Here is an 18,409-nt window from a genome sequence, read left to right as displayed (position 1 = left end):
AGAGCAGTGGATGGAAATTGGAAGAGTATTGGCAAAAGCCTGAGATGCCCAGAAGAAAAACATTTATGAAGTTGGATGGTCTTTCAGGATGCTATGCATGTGGATTTAAGGAAACTAAGGAAAATCCTGGGAAACTGGAGGAAAGGGGATTTGTGTTAGTAGTGGCAGAAAGTTTAGCAGCAATATTGCTTACAGCACAGAAAGTAGAAAATGTGCCTCAAGAACTGGGGTGACCCAGAGGGGATTTCCAGGCCTAGTGCTAAATGTGCCTCCTGGATTCTTCTTGCTTCTTACACTAACATGCAAGAAAGAATAAGATACAGGAAGAACTATGAAAAGAGGAATCAATAATTGCTTTAAAAAATTCTAAGATCTTCTGATGACAAATTGATGTTAAAATTTAAAAAAGGCTTTGTCAGGCGTGGTGGCGCATGCCTGTAATCCCAACACTCGGGAGACTGAGGCAGGAGGTTCTCAGTGAGTTCGAGACTAGCCTGAGCTACATAGTGACTTCCAGGTCAGTCTCAACTACATAGTGAGACCCTGTCTCAAAAAACCAAAAAAATTTAAAAAAACAAATGGCTTCAAGACAAACATAAAACCTGGTCTCAATCTCAAATTGGAGAGAGGTTCATTTTGAAGGGGGTTTGGGCATATAGTTTTTGTTCACTTGCATGTACATCAATGAGATTTTTAGGATATCCACGTTTTTTAAAACTATGTTGGCAGAAACACTGCCAACAGTGTAATTAGACCAAAAGGACGAAGTACAAAGAGGCCTTTGCACCCCCAGATTTCTACAGACAGGAAACGGGCTGAGAAATACCACTCAACTGGAAACACATGCTACCTTTCATGAACAATGAATAACTCAGAGGGCAGAGCCAAGAGTCCAGAGAACATAGCCAAGAGCCAAGAATTCTTCCCAAGCCTTGAGTACTAATCAAGGAGCTGCCAACTTGTCTCACTGGATTTTAGAGTTGCTATGAACTCTCAGGTCTTCCATTTCTGCACCTTTGACAGGAGGATCTAGAGAAATTATCCTACATCTGTTGGCCCATTGTATTTTGTAACTGTGGGGAGCAAATAACTTGTCTTTAGTTCATAGATCTTAAATTACTGGATGTAAGGAACATGACCAGAACTAGCCCAAGAGGGTGAGCCCTCCAACATTCTATCAGGTCCCACGTGACCTACTGAATATTGCAAATGTTAAAAGTATGTGACTTCTGAGGCTAGCTTATAAAATAACTTACTTCTGCCCAGTATACTTGCACTTGCTCATGTGCTGTCCTCTGTCACTCTCTCTGAGGGAAAATAACTGTCCCAACATTCATTAAGATACTCAAGCAAAGGGCCAGGGATTTAGCTCAGTGGTTCCACCACCTGCCTCGCAAGCGTAAGGTCCTGAGTTTTACCCCTGGTACCAAACAAAACAAAACAAAAAAAGATACTCAAGCAGCCCTTCAGAGAGGCCCATGCAATGACAAACTGAGGCTTCTTGCCACACATCAGCCATGGGACAGACAGACTCTAGGCACATGAGTGAGCCAATCTTGGAAGCACTTCCGCCAACTCCAGAGAGCCCTTCAGACCACGCAGCACCTTGTCTGCAAGCTTCTGAGACTCTGCCCCACATGCACCCAACTATATATTACTCCTCAGTTCCTGAACTTCAGAAACTGGGATGTGATAAGTGTTTGTTCATTTAAGCTGCAAGAGATAACTAAAATATAATTTCTCACAATGTGTGTGGTAATGAGGATTGAGCTCAGGGGCATTTCTACCACTGAGCTACTTCCCAACTCTTTGTACTTTTTGAGACAGGGTCTTGCTAAATTTCCAAGAGAGGACTTGAACTTGCAATCCTCCTACCTCAGCCTTCCTCAGTGCTAGGCATGCACCACCAGGCCCAGCCATTTCTCATAATCTTGCATCTACTGTTATGTTAAAAGGGCAATATGTGAAGGTTCCTGTTGAATGAGATTTTTCTCTATTACACATCCAAAAAGTACATGTTTTTATCAGAATATTTTATTTCAAGAATTAACATTTTTTCCAAAAAGTAGAAACAATAGCTACTTCCCTGAGTGTAAAGAACTAATTCTACAATAAAAGACAGCTACAAAATTAAGCAATTAGAGGTACATAATTTCTGCATTCATTGTACTTGTACTCTATTACAAATTTATTCTTAAAAAGCTCATGTATTTGGAAATTTAATATTTCTCTTTCTTTTTTTTTTTTTTTTTGGTGCCAGGGATCAAACTCAGGTGCTAGCACTTGCGAAGCAGACAACGGAACCACTGAGCCAAATCCCCAGTACTGGAACTTTAATATTTCAAAATGTTTATTTTGCACCTGTGATGTTAAGAGATCAGTCTGACCTGTCTTTATCAAATTCCAGGGCAATCTTTAAAGCAGTGCTATTGAGGCCAACAGATTGCATGTTACAGATGATAGAAACAATTATTCCTCTTGGGGGAACCTTGTTATTTACGGTCTCTGTATCCACTTCTTCAGGAAGGACCAGCAGGACACTACTGGCACCCACTGCACCTCCAGTATGGGAGGCATAATGCCGCTGCTTCCTACAAGAGCCGTATGTCTGCTTCTTTTCTACCACACCCCATGCCATTGCATATTTACCGTCTTTATCCCAAGACATCTCTGTGTTAGGGACAGGTGTCCACATCATAACCATTGTTTCCGGTTTGAGATATCCAGGTAAAAAATTTTCATTTGAGTTCTTAAACAGCCCAACTTGGTAACTGTACAACATTGCATTTCCAAATTTCAGAAGGTCACCCACTGTAGACAGAAATCCACCACCAGCCCATTTATAGGAGTTATCCACATAAGGAGTGTTGACAAGGCGTTGCTTTTTATTGTAAACATAAAATCTAAAATGAAATAAGAATGTTCATTAAAAACTTAATAATCTATTATTGACTTTACATATGATAACGAATAGGAAAATGTACACCTAAGACAGATGGTATTTCAATGCAGTGATCATACATTAACTATAAATAACCTCCAATTTTCAGTATGATTCAGCAATGAGTGACACATAGATAACTGAGTAATTTAATTACCTTGTGAATTAAAGCATAAAAAGTGTTTTTCTACTGAACTCACAACCACCCTCCTGCCTCAGCCTCCCGAGTGCTGGGATTACTGGTGTGGGCTGCCATGCCCAGCATATCAAATTTTTAATACCTACAAAAAAATGTGTGCTGATTCACCAGCACACGGGAGTCTAAGGGTCTAAGGCAGAAGGATCTCCATGAGGATAAAAATACCATACAAATATCATGTACAGCGACGTGACATGGTACTTCATCTACACACTGGGAGAGGCTGGAGTTAGCAAACCTCAGTTGGAATACCAACCTTCACCCCTATGAGCTATGCTTATTTTATTTAGTTAGTAAGTATTCATATAGTTCTTCCTGTATGCCACACATTGTTCTAAGAAATATGTAAATATAAACTAACTTATTCTTGTCACAAAGTTAGAAGGTAGGTACTATTATAAATTCCTGTTTTTACAGGGCGAAGAGGTCACACAACTTTAAGTGGCAGAGTTGGATTTAAGCCCACAGCAGTCTGACATTTTTATTGTCTCTCTGCTTCATCATCCTAACTTATAAAATGGGAATTAAAATACTTTTCGGAGTTTGGAATATGTATAAAAGCACTTTGCATTCTGAAATGGTTTTATTTGTTACAATTCACATTCCTCTTATTTCCTTATACTGCAGATAAAGCACTGTGTGTAGCTTTATTAGCTGTGACTTTCAGTGCAGGATATTGTTATGAAGTATTTGTTAAAGGCCAGTGGGTCTACAGCAACACAATTTAGCTCATTTGCCACTTTCATCTCACAACATCTTGCCTTGGTTTTTTCATACCAGAATTATTTCTGCACGTGTATTTTTTTTCTATTTGCAAAGACAAGCTGGCTCTTTTTGGTATTCATGTCTCAGCTCAATTCCATGGCCTAAAACTAATGTATTTTAAATAAGTCCCCTATGGGCTCTTCCTGTAACCTTGTAGCCCATCACACTGTTTTATTTTCTTCCTACTAGTATCTGACATTCTTATTTGTTTACATGTTTGACTGTCCTTTTCCATAGCATGTACCATCAATGAGTCCTCTACCTAGAACAGTACTTGCCGTTCAGTCAGTATTCATTAAACATGTGGATTAAACAGAAACTTCATTGCTGGCCGGTACTTAACAAGATACCTTGCAAGGCACAGGAGAAAAGCCCACACTGCTGCTGCTCTCCAGAGACTAATGATCCTGATGACAGACTTAAACTGAATTTCAAATTAATATTAATCATCTAGGGATTTCTGCTTTCGTAGAGCCCCAATTCTGCATTTCTTTTTTTGTTGTTGCTGTTTTTTGTTTGTTTGTTTTTTGAGACAGGGTCTCACTATGTCGTTGAGACTGACCTGGAGCTCACTATGTTGCCTAGGATGGTCTCGAACTCACGGCAATCCTCCTGTCTCAGCCTCCCGAGTGCTGGGATTAAGAATTCTGCATTTCTAACAAGGTGGGTACCACCTTTTTAGCAACAGGCTGTGGGGCAACTCCTCGGAGGGATGTGAGGAGCCCAGGCACTGAGAGCATGGGAAATGCTGAAAGGAGAGCCCATAGCCAGCAGGCTGAGGAGTGAGGCCCTGGGGTGGCTAAAGCAGAGAACTGGAGAAAACAAGCAGCAAGAGGCAAGGTGACAGGTGTAGACAGGGAATAATGGACCACTCACAAAACCTGCACTCCTTTACTGAGTTTGCAAAATGCTCAAGTTTCCTCCCAGGGGTGGGGGTCCTTGCTGTAGCTCCCAGGTACCAGTCTCCTCTCTCTCCATCACTGTTGAACTGCATGCAATAGTCCACACACGTTTTCTCTGCGAGCTCATCCTTCCTGTTCATGTTTGGTTTTTTAAGAGAAGCTCTTGTTGTGCAGTTTAGGCTGGCCTTGAACTCATGACAATCCATCCTCCTGTTGCAGTCTCCCAAGTGTTGGGATTACAGTTGTGTGCCATGATGCTCAGCTTTAGGGATCTTTCAGTTCCCTCTTTGTAATCCTCGTGTGATTTCTGGCTTGTAACATCACTGACTGATACTTCCTCCCAGGCCATGAAGTTCTTTCTCTTCTGGCCCTTAATCCTACCATTCTTTTTTTTTTTAGTACCTGGGATCAAACTGGGGATCTTGTGCTTATGAGGCAGGCAGCGGCACCACTGAGCTAAATCCCTGGCTCAATCCTAACATTCTTTACCCATCCAGTAAATGGTGGTCCAACTGTACCAGATCTTCTCTTCTGCAGCAGTAACTACAAATCTGCCATTGAAGCACAAACTCTACTTCAAATTGATGATTAGATTTTCTACTAATATTAATAATTTTCTAATTTGGCTTGAGAGGAGTTATGAATTTATATTTATCTGAATCATATGTGTATCTCTTCCCTCTCCAAATTATACTCTAACTTCAAAATTCACAACTTCTGAGGAACTGTGGCATATATGTTTTAAAAAATGACTCCTTCCAAAATTCTTACATGTCTCATAAAAGTTCAAGTCAGAATATTGGTGAAGCACAATACCTGGCAGTTAGAAAAAGAGTGGTCATAGTCCCATGCCTAAAGATTTTTTTAAAAGGTTACAGTGGACGATCTTAACATGCTCTTTTGAAAGGCTGGGGATTTAGTTCAGTGGTGCCACCACGACCTGCTTCACAAGCACAAGGTCCCGAGTTTGATCCATGGTACCAAGATATAAAATAAAGTTAAAAAAAAAAATATATATATATATAGTTAGTGCACATAAGCAATATGCTCTTTTGAGAACATTTGATAGATGGTCTTCTTGTGTCTAAAAATTAACATGTCTAAAACTGAATCTCTTCCAACCCTTCTTATATTTATTCAGTTCCTTAACATCCTGGTTATAAAAGGCATGGTTGGCTCTCACTTTTTTTTGTTGTTGTTTTTTGTTTTTTGTTTTTTGAGACAGGGTCTCACCATGTAGTTGAGACTGACCTGGAACTCACTACATAGTCCAGGCTGGTCTTGAACTCAGTGATCCTCCTGCCTCAGCTTCCCAAGTGCTTGGATTACAGGCGTGCACCACCACACCTGGCTCCATGGCTGGCTCTCTTGCCCTCCACTCTCGCATGTTCAATCCTCTTTACTCAATCTCCGTTTTGTGTCTTACCCTTCTCCCTCCTTTCATTCCTACGGCCACTCCCATATATATTTTATGCCCTCATTACTTTCTGCCTCTACTCTGATTACACTTGTAATGCCAGCCAATCAAGCACATATTAAGTCTAAAAGAAGCCACACACTAGAAAGATAGTCAGTGTTCAGACTGAGATATATTTCTTAGAGTGAACTCCAAGCTTGTGTAAACCAAAATAACCCATGTTTTTGGCTAATCAGCTTTATGTGACTTCCCTTTAATAGTAAAGCATTTCAAACCACTTATACTAAGACTGGGAATTAGGTTTCTTCAGCCATTCCTCCTTTAAATATAAAAATATGGAGACTTCTAGACTTTAATCTAGAAATCCAAACTTTCAACAAATTCTAGACTTTAATCTCTTTGTTCCTTTAGATAGAGAACTAATCAGTAGCTTTTCATAAAAATATGAATGTTCATATATATAAATATATATAATGTTCAGCTGAATAATAAACTTCATTATTTCAAATTCCTAGGCAATTTCTGCCTAACCCAATGGAATACAGACACACTTCTGAGTAAGTTACAGGGACAGCTGTGTAACTGACTGCTGGAATGACACCAGATGACAGCCTCTTCCTACTTATCACTGCATCTCCAGGTTTTGCAGAGAACACTGTACAACCATAGGTTCTACAGACGTGGAAATTCAAAATACCTTTATTTTTAAAATGCTCCTTGAATGCCTTTACAAACAAGCATGTACCACTTTATATCTTACTGTTACAAAAAGTTCAAAACTAACAATTTAAAATGGATAGTAAAAGAGACTGGGAACATAGCTCAGTGATCATGTGCAAGGCTCTAGATTCAGTCCCTAGTTCCACAAAAACCAAACTCCAAAACAGTAGGACAACATGAACAAAAAAATTTTTTTTTGAGACAGGGTCTTTACCATAGCTCAAGCTGGTCTTGAACTCATGATGCAGCCTAGGGTGGTCTAAACTCACAGTGATCCTCCAACCTCAGCCTCCCTAGTGCTAGATTATAAGTGGGTACCACAATACCTGGCCATAAAATGCATACTATAAAAACTAATCCTAGTTTAACATTTAGCATTAATATTTAAACTGAACCATTAGGACAGTGTCTATGAGCTATAAGCATAAAAGTCTGATAGGAAATAATGCTTAATTCTGGAAGACACTAAAAAAATAAATAGAAGGTACCATATTTATACTATCAAAATACAGTAAATATAGCAGAAAGTATTTAGTGTATCAAATTATGAAACTACAGTATTTTTCTTTCTTTTGTAGTACTCTACTGCTAAGCTACATCCCCAGTCCCAAAGTAGAGATTTCTGTGGCAAGTATTATGCCAAACACATACAAAAAATTAACAAGGGCTAAAAGGCTAAGGCACTAAGGATTTAGCTATGAACAAACTCTTTCAGTGGTAAGAACAGTCACTGTATTCCCTTGTGGACATTTTCTTAAAGATTCATTTCAATTTTTTTTTTTTTTTTTTGCCTATAGGGAATCCATGTTCCCACTCTTCTACTTAAGAAAACCAGTTTTATTCAGGACAATGTACTCAGTTAAATACAAATTCCCTTGCCTACCTTACATCTAAGAATGATCTTGTGGCTAAAACACTGACCAAAAAAATTTAAGATATATTTTGAAGTGAGATTGTAGGGAAAATACTTTAAATGGGTGACAGACATTGGATGGTACTATTTTAAGCATACACACATACATTCTCATAAAGAAGGGATTAAGAAGATAAATATTTGCTCTTGGGATATAACTTTATAAAGCCTTGGTTAGTATATTATAAGCAGATTTATGATTATGCCCAAGAGGTCTGTTGGAAACATTTCGTTTTATATAAAATGTTACCACAAAACAAATGGATCAAAGCATATGTCTACGAAATCTTATTTCAAAGCTTTTGGGGTATGTATCTTTGCAAAAATAGTTTTCACTCCCTGAACTGTCCCCAAAAGCTAATGCTTTTAAATTCCTTTAAAATAATTACCAAAAAAAATGAATTACAATCAAGTTTTAGAGTTTGAAATAGATAGTGTATCAAATAAAATAAAAGCAAAGCAAATGGATAAGACATTTTCTTAGGTGTGACATTTCCTTCTTTTTTTTTTTTTTTTTTTTTTTTTTTTTTTTTTTTTTTTTTTAATTGAGGCAAAGTTTTGCTAAGTTGCTGAGGCTTGCCTCCTATTTTATCTTCCGGCCTAAAATGAATCAACTACCACATCAGAATCATTGGGTCCTGTTAAAAATCAAAAATAACCAATCAACCTCAGAGTAGACAAAAAGCTTTAGCACTACAAAAAGCAATCCAATTTTTTCAAATAATAGAAACAAAAATGAAATTAACTCACCATCATGTGCCATCTTTTGACTTTTGGCATGTTACTAATCAGAAAACAGCACATGATAGAGCCTTAGTTTTCACGTTAGAAACAAAGCTCAAGAAGTACAAATGGCCTTTTCCCCTTTATGTATAGACTATATACTTCTTTTCAAATCATAATATGCTTGGGTCGGGGATTTAGCTCAATGGTTTGGTGGCCTACCTTGCAAGCGCAAGGACCCGAGTTCAATCCCCAGTACCCCCCCCCAAAAAAAGTCATAATATGCCTATGCATCTATTCATCTTTTACCATAGAATTCTTTTTTTTTTAATTTTATTGAGTTTATTGGTACATTTTAGGGATACAGTACAGTTACATTCATTGTTGGGATCATGTACCTCTACATGGCAAGTCTTGATTCTCATTTTTTCCCCTTACCTCTGCCCTCCCTTCACCCCCTCCTCCCCTCCCCATCTACAAACACTTTATTTTCATCTTTTCATTCTCTCACATTTTTTTCTTTTCCCTTTTTGTTCTTCCCCTACGCATCACACCTTCCCTACACCTTTAGCTCCTTTCTTCAAATTTCTAAATGTCAGTAATCTTATTAGAATCTTACGCATTGTTGCAGAATATTCACACCAGGGAAACTATTTGGTATTTACACATGTGTACCACAGAATTCTTTAGATTCAGCACTGACATCTGCATGCTTTTCCTCATGTTTTCCAGTAGAATATAAAGATAGACTTAAAAATAAGGCCTAGGTGGCACTATTTTACACACACACACACACACACACTCAGTGTGAAATAGTGAAGAACCACAAGCCTCTGAAAAAAATTAAAATTCATTGCTTGTTGCTAACCCAATTTCTTTTGGGTCCCCCAAAAATCTCTCTCAGGTCATAGACTTTCAATAGTTTTTAAAAATAAGCTGGTAATGTAAAATAATATATGCTACCTTTCTAACAAATCAAATAATAAAACAAAAACACCCTGAATGTATAACTTCTACTAGTAATTATCCTCAAAATTCTCAGCCAATGCTCCTTTAACAAAGTAAAAATTATGACAGAATTTTAGTTTCATATATTTCCCTCATAATTTTCACCTCAACCCACAGTACAGAATCCATTTTCCTTCTGCCCAAGAGAACACACAATTGTGAACATGCACCCTGCCCCCAACACAAGTGTTACAGAATGATACACTGGTCGAGACCGCCACAAAATTGATTCCTTTCTTCTCCCTTAGTAAAAGAGTTACAGCAAGGAACATGCCTGCTCAGCTAGACACTACACTTCCCAACTTCTCTTGCCACAATCATATGGCTACATTTTTTCGTTAGCAGAAGGTGAACAGAAAGAAAGTGAGATACTTTCAAGTCTGAATTTTAAAGTCTGGCTCTTAAGGCATCCTCCTCTAATTCATTCTCTTTTCAGGAGCTGGGACACCAGTGGGGATGTGACTGACTTTCTAATACACAGATGGGACAGAGAAGCGTTAAGATGCAAGCATCCAGGTCCCTAAGGGCTTGTGTGGAACAGTGCCATCTGCCAATGTGAACTGCTCCCCTCTCAAATGTTACCTGAGAGAAGGAACCTTTGATTTTCTTCCAGTCACTGAATTTTGGTGTCTTTTTCTACATCAGACTAGCCTTTGCCCTAAAATTTTGTGTTTATCCTGCTTACATACAATGCATCTTATTTTCTATCCTACTTTGTCCTGTAAGAAAGAAAGAAAGAAAGAGAGAGAAGTGTTGGTATTCAAGCCATTAAACAGAATTTTCAACTCAGTAACTGGCTACTATACTAGGAAGAAAAGAAAAAAAAAAAAAGGAAAAGGATAAAGAACATAAATACCAAAATTCTAACCATAAACAATCAAGAGATAATCAAACTGGCCAATTTAACACTTGTTATAAATTCCTTGTCATTAGTATTCTTTCTGAATTAAAAATTTCAAATAAGTTTAAAAAAGTAAGACAAATTTTTTTCATTTGCTAATACTGCTCAACTTTTTTTTCACTTTCTGCTGTGTTGCATTTTCCTCTTATAAAATACTTACTTTTTCATAATTTAATGAAATAATTTTAAAATTCAAATATTTCTGAGTGGTTTTAAAGTTTATCAGTTCAAACAAGAAATCTTTATGTATCTGGTTCACATTATTTTAATCCTCTTATTTCGACTGAACATTTAAATTTTATAGCATTTTCAGAGAGTTGTGCTTCAGTTATTTTGATGACATAAATTAGTGCTTGAAACTGTAAGTTCTTAGAAAACTCTGTAACATAAACTGTAAGCTAAATTTTAAAATTTTAAATGGTTAAAATTATGACTAACTCCTTTTCTATGATAGTACTAAAGATATAAAATATGAAATTATCCAAAAATTATACCATTTTCCCTTTTAGGACAAAAATTCTAGTTCTAGTTCAAAATTCATCAAAGTGTTCTGAATCCTGTCCATGAATTATATCAAAATCTGCATAAACAGTATGCCTAGGACTTTGTTTGAATATCCAATCAAATTTACATAAATTAACTCCAATGTGGTATTTAATATTTAAAAGTTGTAAAAGAAGACTGTGACTATGTAGCCCGGGCTGGCCTTAAATTTGAGATCCTCTGGCCAGTCTCCCAAGGGCTGAGATTACAGGTGTGCTCCACACCAGCAGATTAAATGTTTTCAATCTTAATTTTTAGAATTAAAATGTGCCTAAAGATGTCTCATAAAACAGTTCTTTAAACCCATATATATTAAATGTTTAATTATTTTAATTAGATAGCACTTAATACTATATTTTCATAATATACCACAAAATTTGTTCTTGTTAATGGGAGGTAGTGGGGGTCTACATAATTCAAATAAGAGCATTTAATATATAAATAACACTTTGATTAAAATATGGGAAATATAAGTAAGCAAACTAATAATCATTTACCCTTGCACAAAGTTCTAATATTTTATACGCTTAATATTTCCAAAGCAAGGCATTAAACAATGCCAGTGATAGATTATAACCCACTGACTAAAGCATGAATCCAAAAGTGCAATAAACCAATAAATAAAGGAGAAGGAAAAGTACTTCTTATAAAGGAATGCCAACTAACAAATGTCAAATCAGTGACAATTAGAAAGTTACCATCTGGCAAGCATTACGGTAATAACTGATTCAGTCACGAATCACCAATGGTAACAAACAAGTAGAAAGTTCAATGAGAAATAGGCTTTTTAAAAATAGTATTCCCCAAAATATATTTGTTAATAACAAAGGCAAAAATAATTCACTTTGGGCCTGGGATTTAGCTGAGTGGCAGCGTGCCTGCCTCTCAAGCACAAGGTCCTGAGTTTGATCCCCAGTACCAAACAAAACAAAACAATAGTAACTTTACAGTGGAGAAAGCTAACAAGTACCACCTCAACAAAGTCATTGAAAGAGCATCATTAATAACAAGACAAAGTGATATCACGTGAGTTCTGAGAGACACAGTAACTAAATGTAAATGGGATCCACAACTGGGCCCTGGGCTAAAATTTTATCTTCCTATGAAGAATATTATTGGAACAAATGGCAAAATTAGAATATATGCTGTACATTTGATAAACCATTGCATCAATGTCAATTCCTTGAATGTCTTTGTTTTTAGAAAGTAGGGTACCATATCTGGAACTTATTTTCATATGGTTCAGAAAAAACATAACCCTGAACAGTGCAAATGTGGGAAAAAGGTAACATCTGGGGTACCTGCTTGAGGTAATATGAATACTTTGCATTATTCCTGCCACTTTCTTGTAACTTTGAAATTGTTTCAAAATAAGCATTAAACCAGTTAAAAACAATAAAGGCAAACAGACAAAACACTAGCTAAAATGTAAGAAAAGGGATTAGAGAGTAAATTACAGGTACACACTATGGGTTACAATTTTTTTTTTAAGAGTAGGAAAAATTTATTGAGCAAAAGAAAGCTTCTGTCTAAGAGAGATAGAAGGGGGACTGGAAAGTGGGCTGCCCGCTCAACCCACTTTTTTTTTTTTTTTGGTACCAGGTATTGAACTCAGGTCCTTGCACTGGCAAGGCAGGAGGCGGAACCACTGAGCTAAATCCCCCACCCACCCCACTTTTCAAAGATGTTTTAACAGCAAAGCCATGTGGTGAGGCAGATACAAAGTGGGACAAAACTGTAAGACCCAATGGAAATTTATAAAGTGGGCATGAGGTGGGGCAAAACCACGACCAACCAATAAGATTACAAGTATAGTCACCCAGATAATAATGATTAAATGAGGGTCAAATGGAGGATCAAGTCCCATAGGAAGTGTACAAGGATGGGGTCAGGGATATTTCCTGGAAAGGCTGGGTTAAGACCTTGCCTCCCCCACCCTAATGGGTACAATTGTGGCTTGTTTCTTTCTCTTTTTTTTTTGGTACTGGGGAATCAAACTCTGCACTGTGTACTTGTGAGGCAGGCATGGTACCAAGAAGCTAAATCACTGGCCTGGCTTAATTATTCATTTGCTTGAGTTACTATTGCTTTTGCTTAAGCATCTTGGGGTACTTTACAAACATGTTTTATTTCCCTCATTTTATTTTACTTTATTTTGGTTTTTTGAGACAGGGTCTTGTTATGTAGTTCAGGCTGGCTATGAACTCATTATGTAGCTCAAGCTTGCCTTGAACTTACAGTGATCCTTGTGACTCTACCTCCCGAGTGCTGGGATTACAGGCGTGCACCACCACACTGGCTTCCTCATTTTACAAATGGAAAAATAAGACATGTAATAAAGTTCCCAAAATGTGGCAAATTTGTTTTGGAAGGGAGGCAAGCAAAAGGTTTTGCCTAATTGATAACACAGAGTTAAGGTATGATAAACACACCAGGAGGCATTCGTTTACCTTGCTCTATTGTAAATCACAGGCTCATTTTCTTCTTGTACAGTTGTCAGCATATCCAAGTCATGGAATATTTTCTGCATATAGTCCAAATACTTGTATCCTGAAGCTCTTTCTACTATGGCTGCCAGGAGGGTATAGCCAAAAGTTGAATACAAAAACTGACTACCTTGAGGTATCATTGCAAGGAGGGAAAAAAAGAAAATGTTTGATTATTATTCAAAAATTGAACTGTTTTCCTATTGAAAATAAGCATACCTTTAAAGCTCAATATTTTACTTCAGCATTTAGAAAAAAATCACAAATGATAAATCAACAAATGTAGTTAACTTTGTAATGGCCTTGCTTACTCAATCTCCCTAGCACAAGAAAAAAATAACGAACAGTATGTTTAATTAACAATTCAGGGCTTGGGATTTAGCTCAGTAGTTCTGCCACCTGCCTTGCAAGCACAAAGACCCAAACTTCGATCCCTGGTACTAATCAATCAATCAATATTCATATGAATATGTTCCATTCTTTGATAGTGATATAAACAAATAAATTCTATCTCAAAATAAAGCAAAACAAAAATCCTTCCAACTGACAACCAACTAGAAAGAGTAGGAAGGGGAAGAAAAGAAAATTCTTCAGTAAAACTATCTTATTCTCAACTATCTACTATCAATGGTTTAAGGTATAAAGAGATCTGATTTTAATAAAAATATATACAAAAACCTTGTTTCAGATACATACTGAAATACAAATATATATTTGTATATGTATATTATTTCAAATACATAATTTTGTATCATTTTGGCTTCTGGAAACTAAAGATTTTATGATCCATACCAAACACGGGTAGAAACCTTATTTTAAAAGACAAAATCCATAATTTTATTTTCTTATTAATCACACCTATATAAAATTTATTCAAGGTTCTTGCCTACATGGTTGACCCTCAAGGCTGACCTTAAACATGCTATGTAGCCCAGGCTAGTCTTAAAGCTCATAATCCTCCTGCCTCAGGCTCCCAAATTCTGAGATTACTGTTACAGTCAACACTAATTTCTTGAAAGCATGAAGGCACACAAAAAAATTAGCAATACTTTATCCTTTCCACTTTGGACCAGGTTTTATTTGAAGAAGCTATTTTCCAACATTTCCAAATAATTTTCTATGAATATATTTCTTGTATTTTTAATTTTTTGGGGGGGCAGGTAAAAGGGATTGAACTCTAGGGACCCTGAGGTTATTTACCTACCTACTTACCTATTTATGTTTGTTTTGTTTTGTTTTTTTTTGTACCGGGGAATCGAACTCAGGTCCTTACACTTGTGAGGCAAGCAGCGGAACCACTGAGCTAAATCCCCGGCCACCTACCTATTTATCTTGAGACAGAGTCTCAGTAAGTTACCCAAACTGGCCTCAAACTTGTGCCATCTTCTTGCCTCAGCTTCTTAGGAAACTGGCCTTACAGGTGTTCAGTACCATGCCTAGCTTCCACAAATACCTTGATACTGAGCATATTCTGCTAAATCTAAACACCAAGTGCTTCGTTTCCAGGCTTCATGAGAAACTACAGACAAAAAGGCAGACACTGGACTGGCCACTATTAACAACCATAGTGAATTTTGGATTTCCTGGAAATCAACATTTCAATAAGGACTTTGTTGAAGTTATTAACACTCACCAGGCTTAAAGAATAATGGATCATTTTTAAATAATCTTAAGGATTCAACTGAATTTTCAAACTTTTCTTTCAAATATAATTCGCCTTGTTCAAAATCATTTTTTTTCTTGCCCGGTTTTGAATTCCGGGATTTGGCTTCACTGTCTGGCTCTGTCTTAGCTTTAACGAAGTCATCCTTTTCATGACTTTTGCCTCCTTTTTCTTTGAATTCTTTTTCTTGGTCAGATGCCAATGTCCCTCTCATCATAATCAAGGCTTTGTAAGCCTTCTCTTCTTTCACCTTTTTCATATCCTTCTCATAATGACGAATTCCACTTAAATGGGAAATTAGCAATCTTGTTGTGACAGAAACCTAATTGTAAAAACATGAAAATTAAGTTACAATATTAAACTGTATAATCACAAGTTAACAGCCTTGGAATGAATGCCTTACTAATGTTTTTGTTTCAAAATGGGCTGGAACAATGTCATGCATAGATCGTTATCTTAACATTTCAGAAAAATACCTACCAGATTATCATCTGTACTAAAAAAATCCATTAATAAAAACTGAAAGTAAAGAACTCTATGAAACATTTTAAGTAAAGTTCTAATATAAACAATTTTAACATACCATTAGTAAAATAAACTGTGAGTTTCCTACCTTTTCACCTTCATACTCTTTTTCTGGGAATTCAGGAACATAATGTTGTACTGGAATATCAAGATCCAGTTTCCCTGCTTCCCATAATTTGGCAAGAGCAACCATTGTGAGGCTTTTGCTGATGCTGGCAATTCTCATGACTGTCTCTGGTTTACATGGCACACGGTTCTCAACATCTGCATAACCTAGGCCTGTGGGGGTAAAAAGCAAATTCTCTATTAATAGCCTCATGGTCAAACAAGCCTTCAAAAACCGAAATCATCCTGTCTCAAAAGGTCGCCCGTATTTATCTAAAAGAAAACAGATATCCTATTTCCAGAGTTACCAAATACTGGACATGTAAAGATGAGAGTCTCAGCAACACTGACAGTAGTGAGGCTGACAATGTATTCCTACAAATTGAAAATGTACCACGTGCACTTTTCCACCTGATTCATATACGTGGACCCTCAAGTTACCATCAGCCTGACATATGAAAAACTTGGGTTAATTAGGTTAATGGAAGATTCATTTGCCGCTTGTTACCTACAGCGTGTGCACAGGGAAACATCCAGATCTCAGCTGTATTGACTTAAAACCAACAGGAGTTACAGCCACTCTTCAGACACTGATTGAGTTTGTAAGTTAAGGGTCCACTGTGCTCATTTTTCTTAGCTTATCTTAACAATTTCTTTAGTCTACATTTTAAATAAATAACATCTTTGAAATAAAACATTATCATTCTTTGGATTGCATTCATTCTTGATTTTTGAGTGAGCCTCCACAGAATTTCTTAAAATAGCCACCCAATAAAAACCAACATGAAGAGATCTGCAAATCCAGCTGACCACCAATTTGGAAAAAATGTTTGGTTTTCATGTTCTGCACAGGGTGCAAGTGTGGAAATCTAAGAGATATAAGAACATAATTCTGAAAAGAAAGATAAGGAATACAATCACAGTTTTTCGTTTTATTTTTTGGTACGAGGAATTGAACTCAGGACCTTGCACTTGCCAGACAGGTACCGTACTGCTGAGATACATCCTTGTCCCTACAATGGCTGTTTTTAAAATGGAGATATATACTATGCTGAAAAATTTGTAGAAAAACAAAGCCCTCACCCATAGAGCTATGTTCATTAAATTTTTGATTATAAGATTTTTTAAAAATTAGCTAACTACTTCTCCCATCAAATTCTTCTAAAATTACAACTTTCCTTAAATGAGATCTAAAATGTCATTTACTGAGCAGGACGTGGTGGTGCATGCCTGTAATCCCAGCACTCGGGAGGCTGAGGCAGGAGGATCGCTATGAGTTCGAGACTAGCCTGGGCTACATAGTGAGTTCCAGATCAGTCTCACCTACACAGTGAGACCCTGTCTCAAAAAACCAAAAGGGAAAAAAAAAGTCATTTACTAAAAGTAAGATTCCTAAAAACCTGGGGTGACTAACTGAATCCATTTTTGTGCAGTAAAGAAGTTATGCTACAACTTGCACTTTGATAAAAGTATAAAATTAAAAGAACAAAAAATGGGGCTGGAGATTTAGCTCAGTGGTGCCACCACGGGCCTAACAAGCACAAGGTTGCAAGTTCAATCTCTCTAGTACCCGCCCCCAAAAAAAGAAAAAGAAAAGAAAAGAAAAAAAAAAGAATTGTAAAATGCCTATGCCACTAACACTTATGCCTAGTAAAAGGAGTAATAAAGCGTAAACTCCTTGAGGACAAGGAGTATTGTGCATCCCTATTATTCCCTACTGTGCCTTTTCCAAAACGCAAGACTCAATAGTGGACTGAATTTGAAAAGAAAAAAACAGAAATCTTGAGGTTTTATGCATTTTAACGGTTGCAAATATACAATACTGGATACTTGATGGCTTAATGGATTGCTCTATATACAACTTTCAGACTAATAAATCCAATCCTACGAGAAAAGTGAAGAAAGAACCCATTTTAAGACTCCAATTATTTTATTAGTTATATTTTAATCATTTATTTTTGGTGCTGGAGATTGAACCCATGTCCTCACACACGCTAAGCACACACTCTACTACTGACCTACATATATCATCAGCTCTATTAGCTATATTTAAAATCTTGCTGATTAAAAAAATAAACTTGGATCCTTTATTCTATAGACTTGTCTCTACAATATGTTTCACTTTATGTAAACTGAGTAGCAAGTTCATGGAATTCATTTCAACCAGCAAAATATTAAGTTTTTTTTAACCAGTTGGCACTAAATAAGTCACTAAGTTGACACTTTTTTGAGCCCACCTTCTGACCAGACTTCTTTTCCATCTACAGAAACTCCAACCACTATGCCGGGTGCGCCCACCTCATCCTAAAAGCGAAGGTGAAAAGAAGGAAAACTTCAAACATTGGCTGAATCACCTCGGAAGCCTCCAAAAGCTTTCAAGCCGGGCATCCCCGGAACCTCCCCTTCTGACCACGCCCACCAGGAAGCCGCGCCCACCGGCTCGGCTCCAGGGCCGCTAACTGCGAGGGGTGCGTCGGGTCCGGACACAGCCGGGGCAGGGCCGTCCCCAGGGCGGAGGTGATCTCACCCCCGACTTGGGCAACACCGACTTGGGCAACCCCGACTTGGGCAACCTCAGCAGGGTGAGACTGTGGCTGG

The 18,409-nt window shown here is 37.3% G+C and overlaps 1 protein-coding gene across 1 annotated transcript in view; it reads right to left on the bottom strand.

Moving 5' to 3' along the window:
• Nucleotides 1–2,293: 2,293 nt before the first annotated feature.
• The window catches only part of Lactb (lactamase beta), a 56,279-nt gene continuing 40,163 nt past the window's right edge, over nucleotides 2,294–18,409 (bottom strand). The window contains exons 2-6 of the mRNA XM_010641212.3: nucleotides 18,049–18,115; nucleotides 15,795–15,985; nucleotides 15,152–15,503; nucleotides 13,483–13,648; nucleotides 2,294–2,903 (exon numbers count right to left, since the gene is read on the bottom strand). Coding sequence (XP_010639514.1) covers nucleotides 2,378–2,903; nucleotides 13,483–13,648; nucleotides 15,152–15,503; nucleotides 15,795–15,985; nucleotides 18,049–18,115 — 1,302 coding nt within the window. The 3' untranslated portion in view covers nucleotides 2,294–2,377. The remainder of the gene's footprint in view (nucleotides 2,904–13,482; nucleotides 13,649–15,151; nucleotides 15,504–15,794; nucleotides 15,986–18,048; nucleotides 18,116–18,409) is intronic.

This window comes from Fukomys damarensis, unplaced genomic scaffold (assembly GCF_012274545.1).
Source record: "Fukomys damarensis isolate Sample0158 unplaced genomic scaffold, DMR_v1.0_HiC HiC_scaffold_25, whole genome shotgun sequence".
Classification (NCBI taxonomy): domain Eukaryota; kingdom Metazoa; phylum Chordata; class Mammalia; order Rodentia; family Bathyergidae; genus Fukomys; species Fukomys damarensis.
This window is presented reverse-complemented; position numbering and strand designations above follow the sequence as displayed.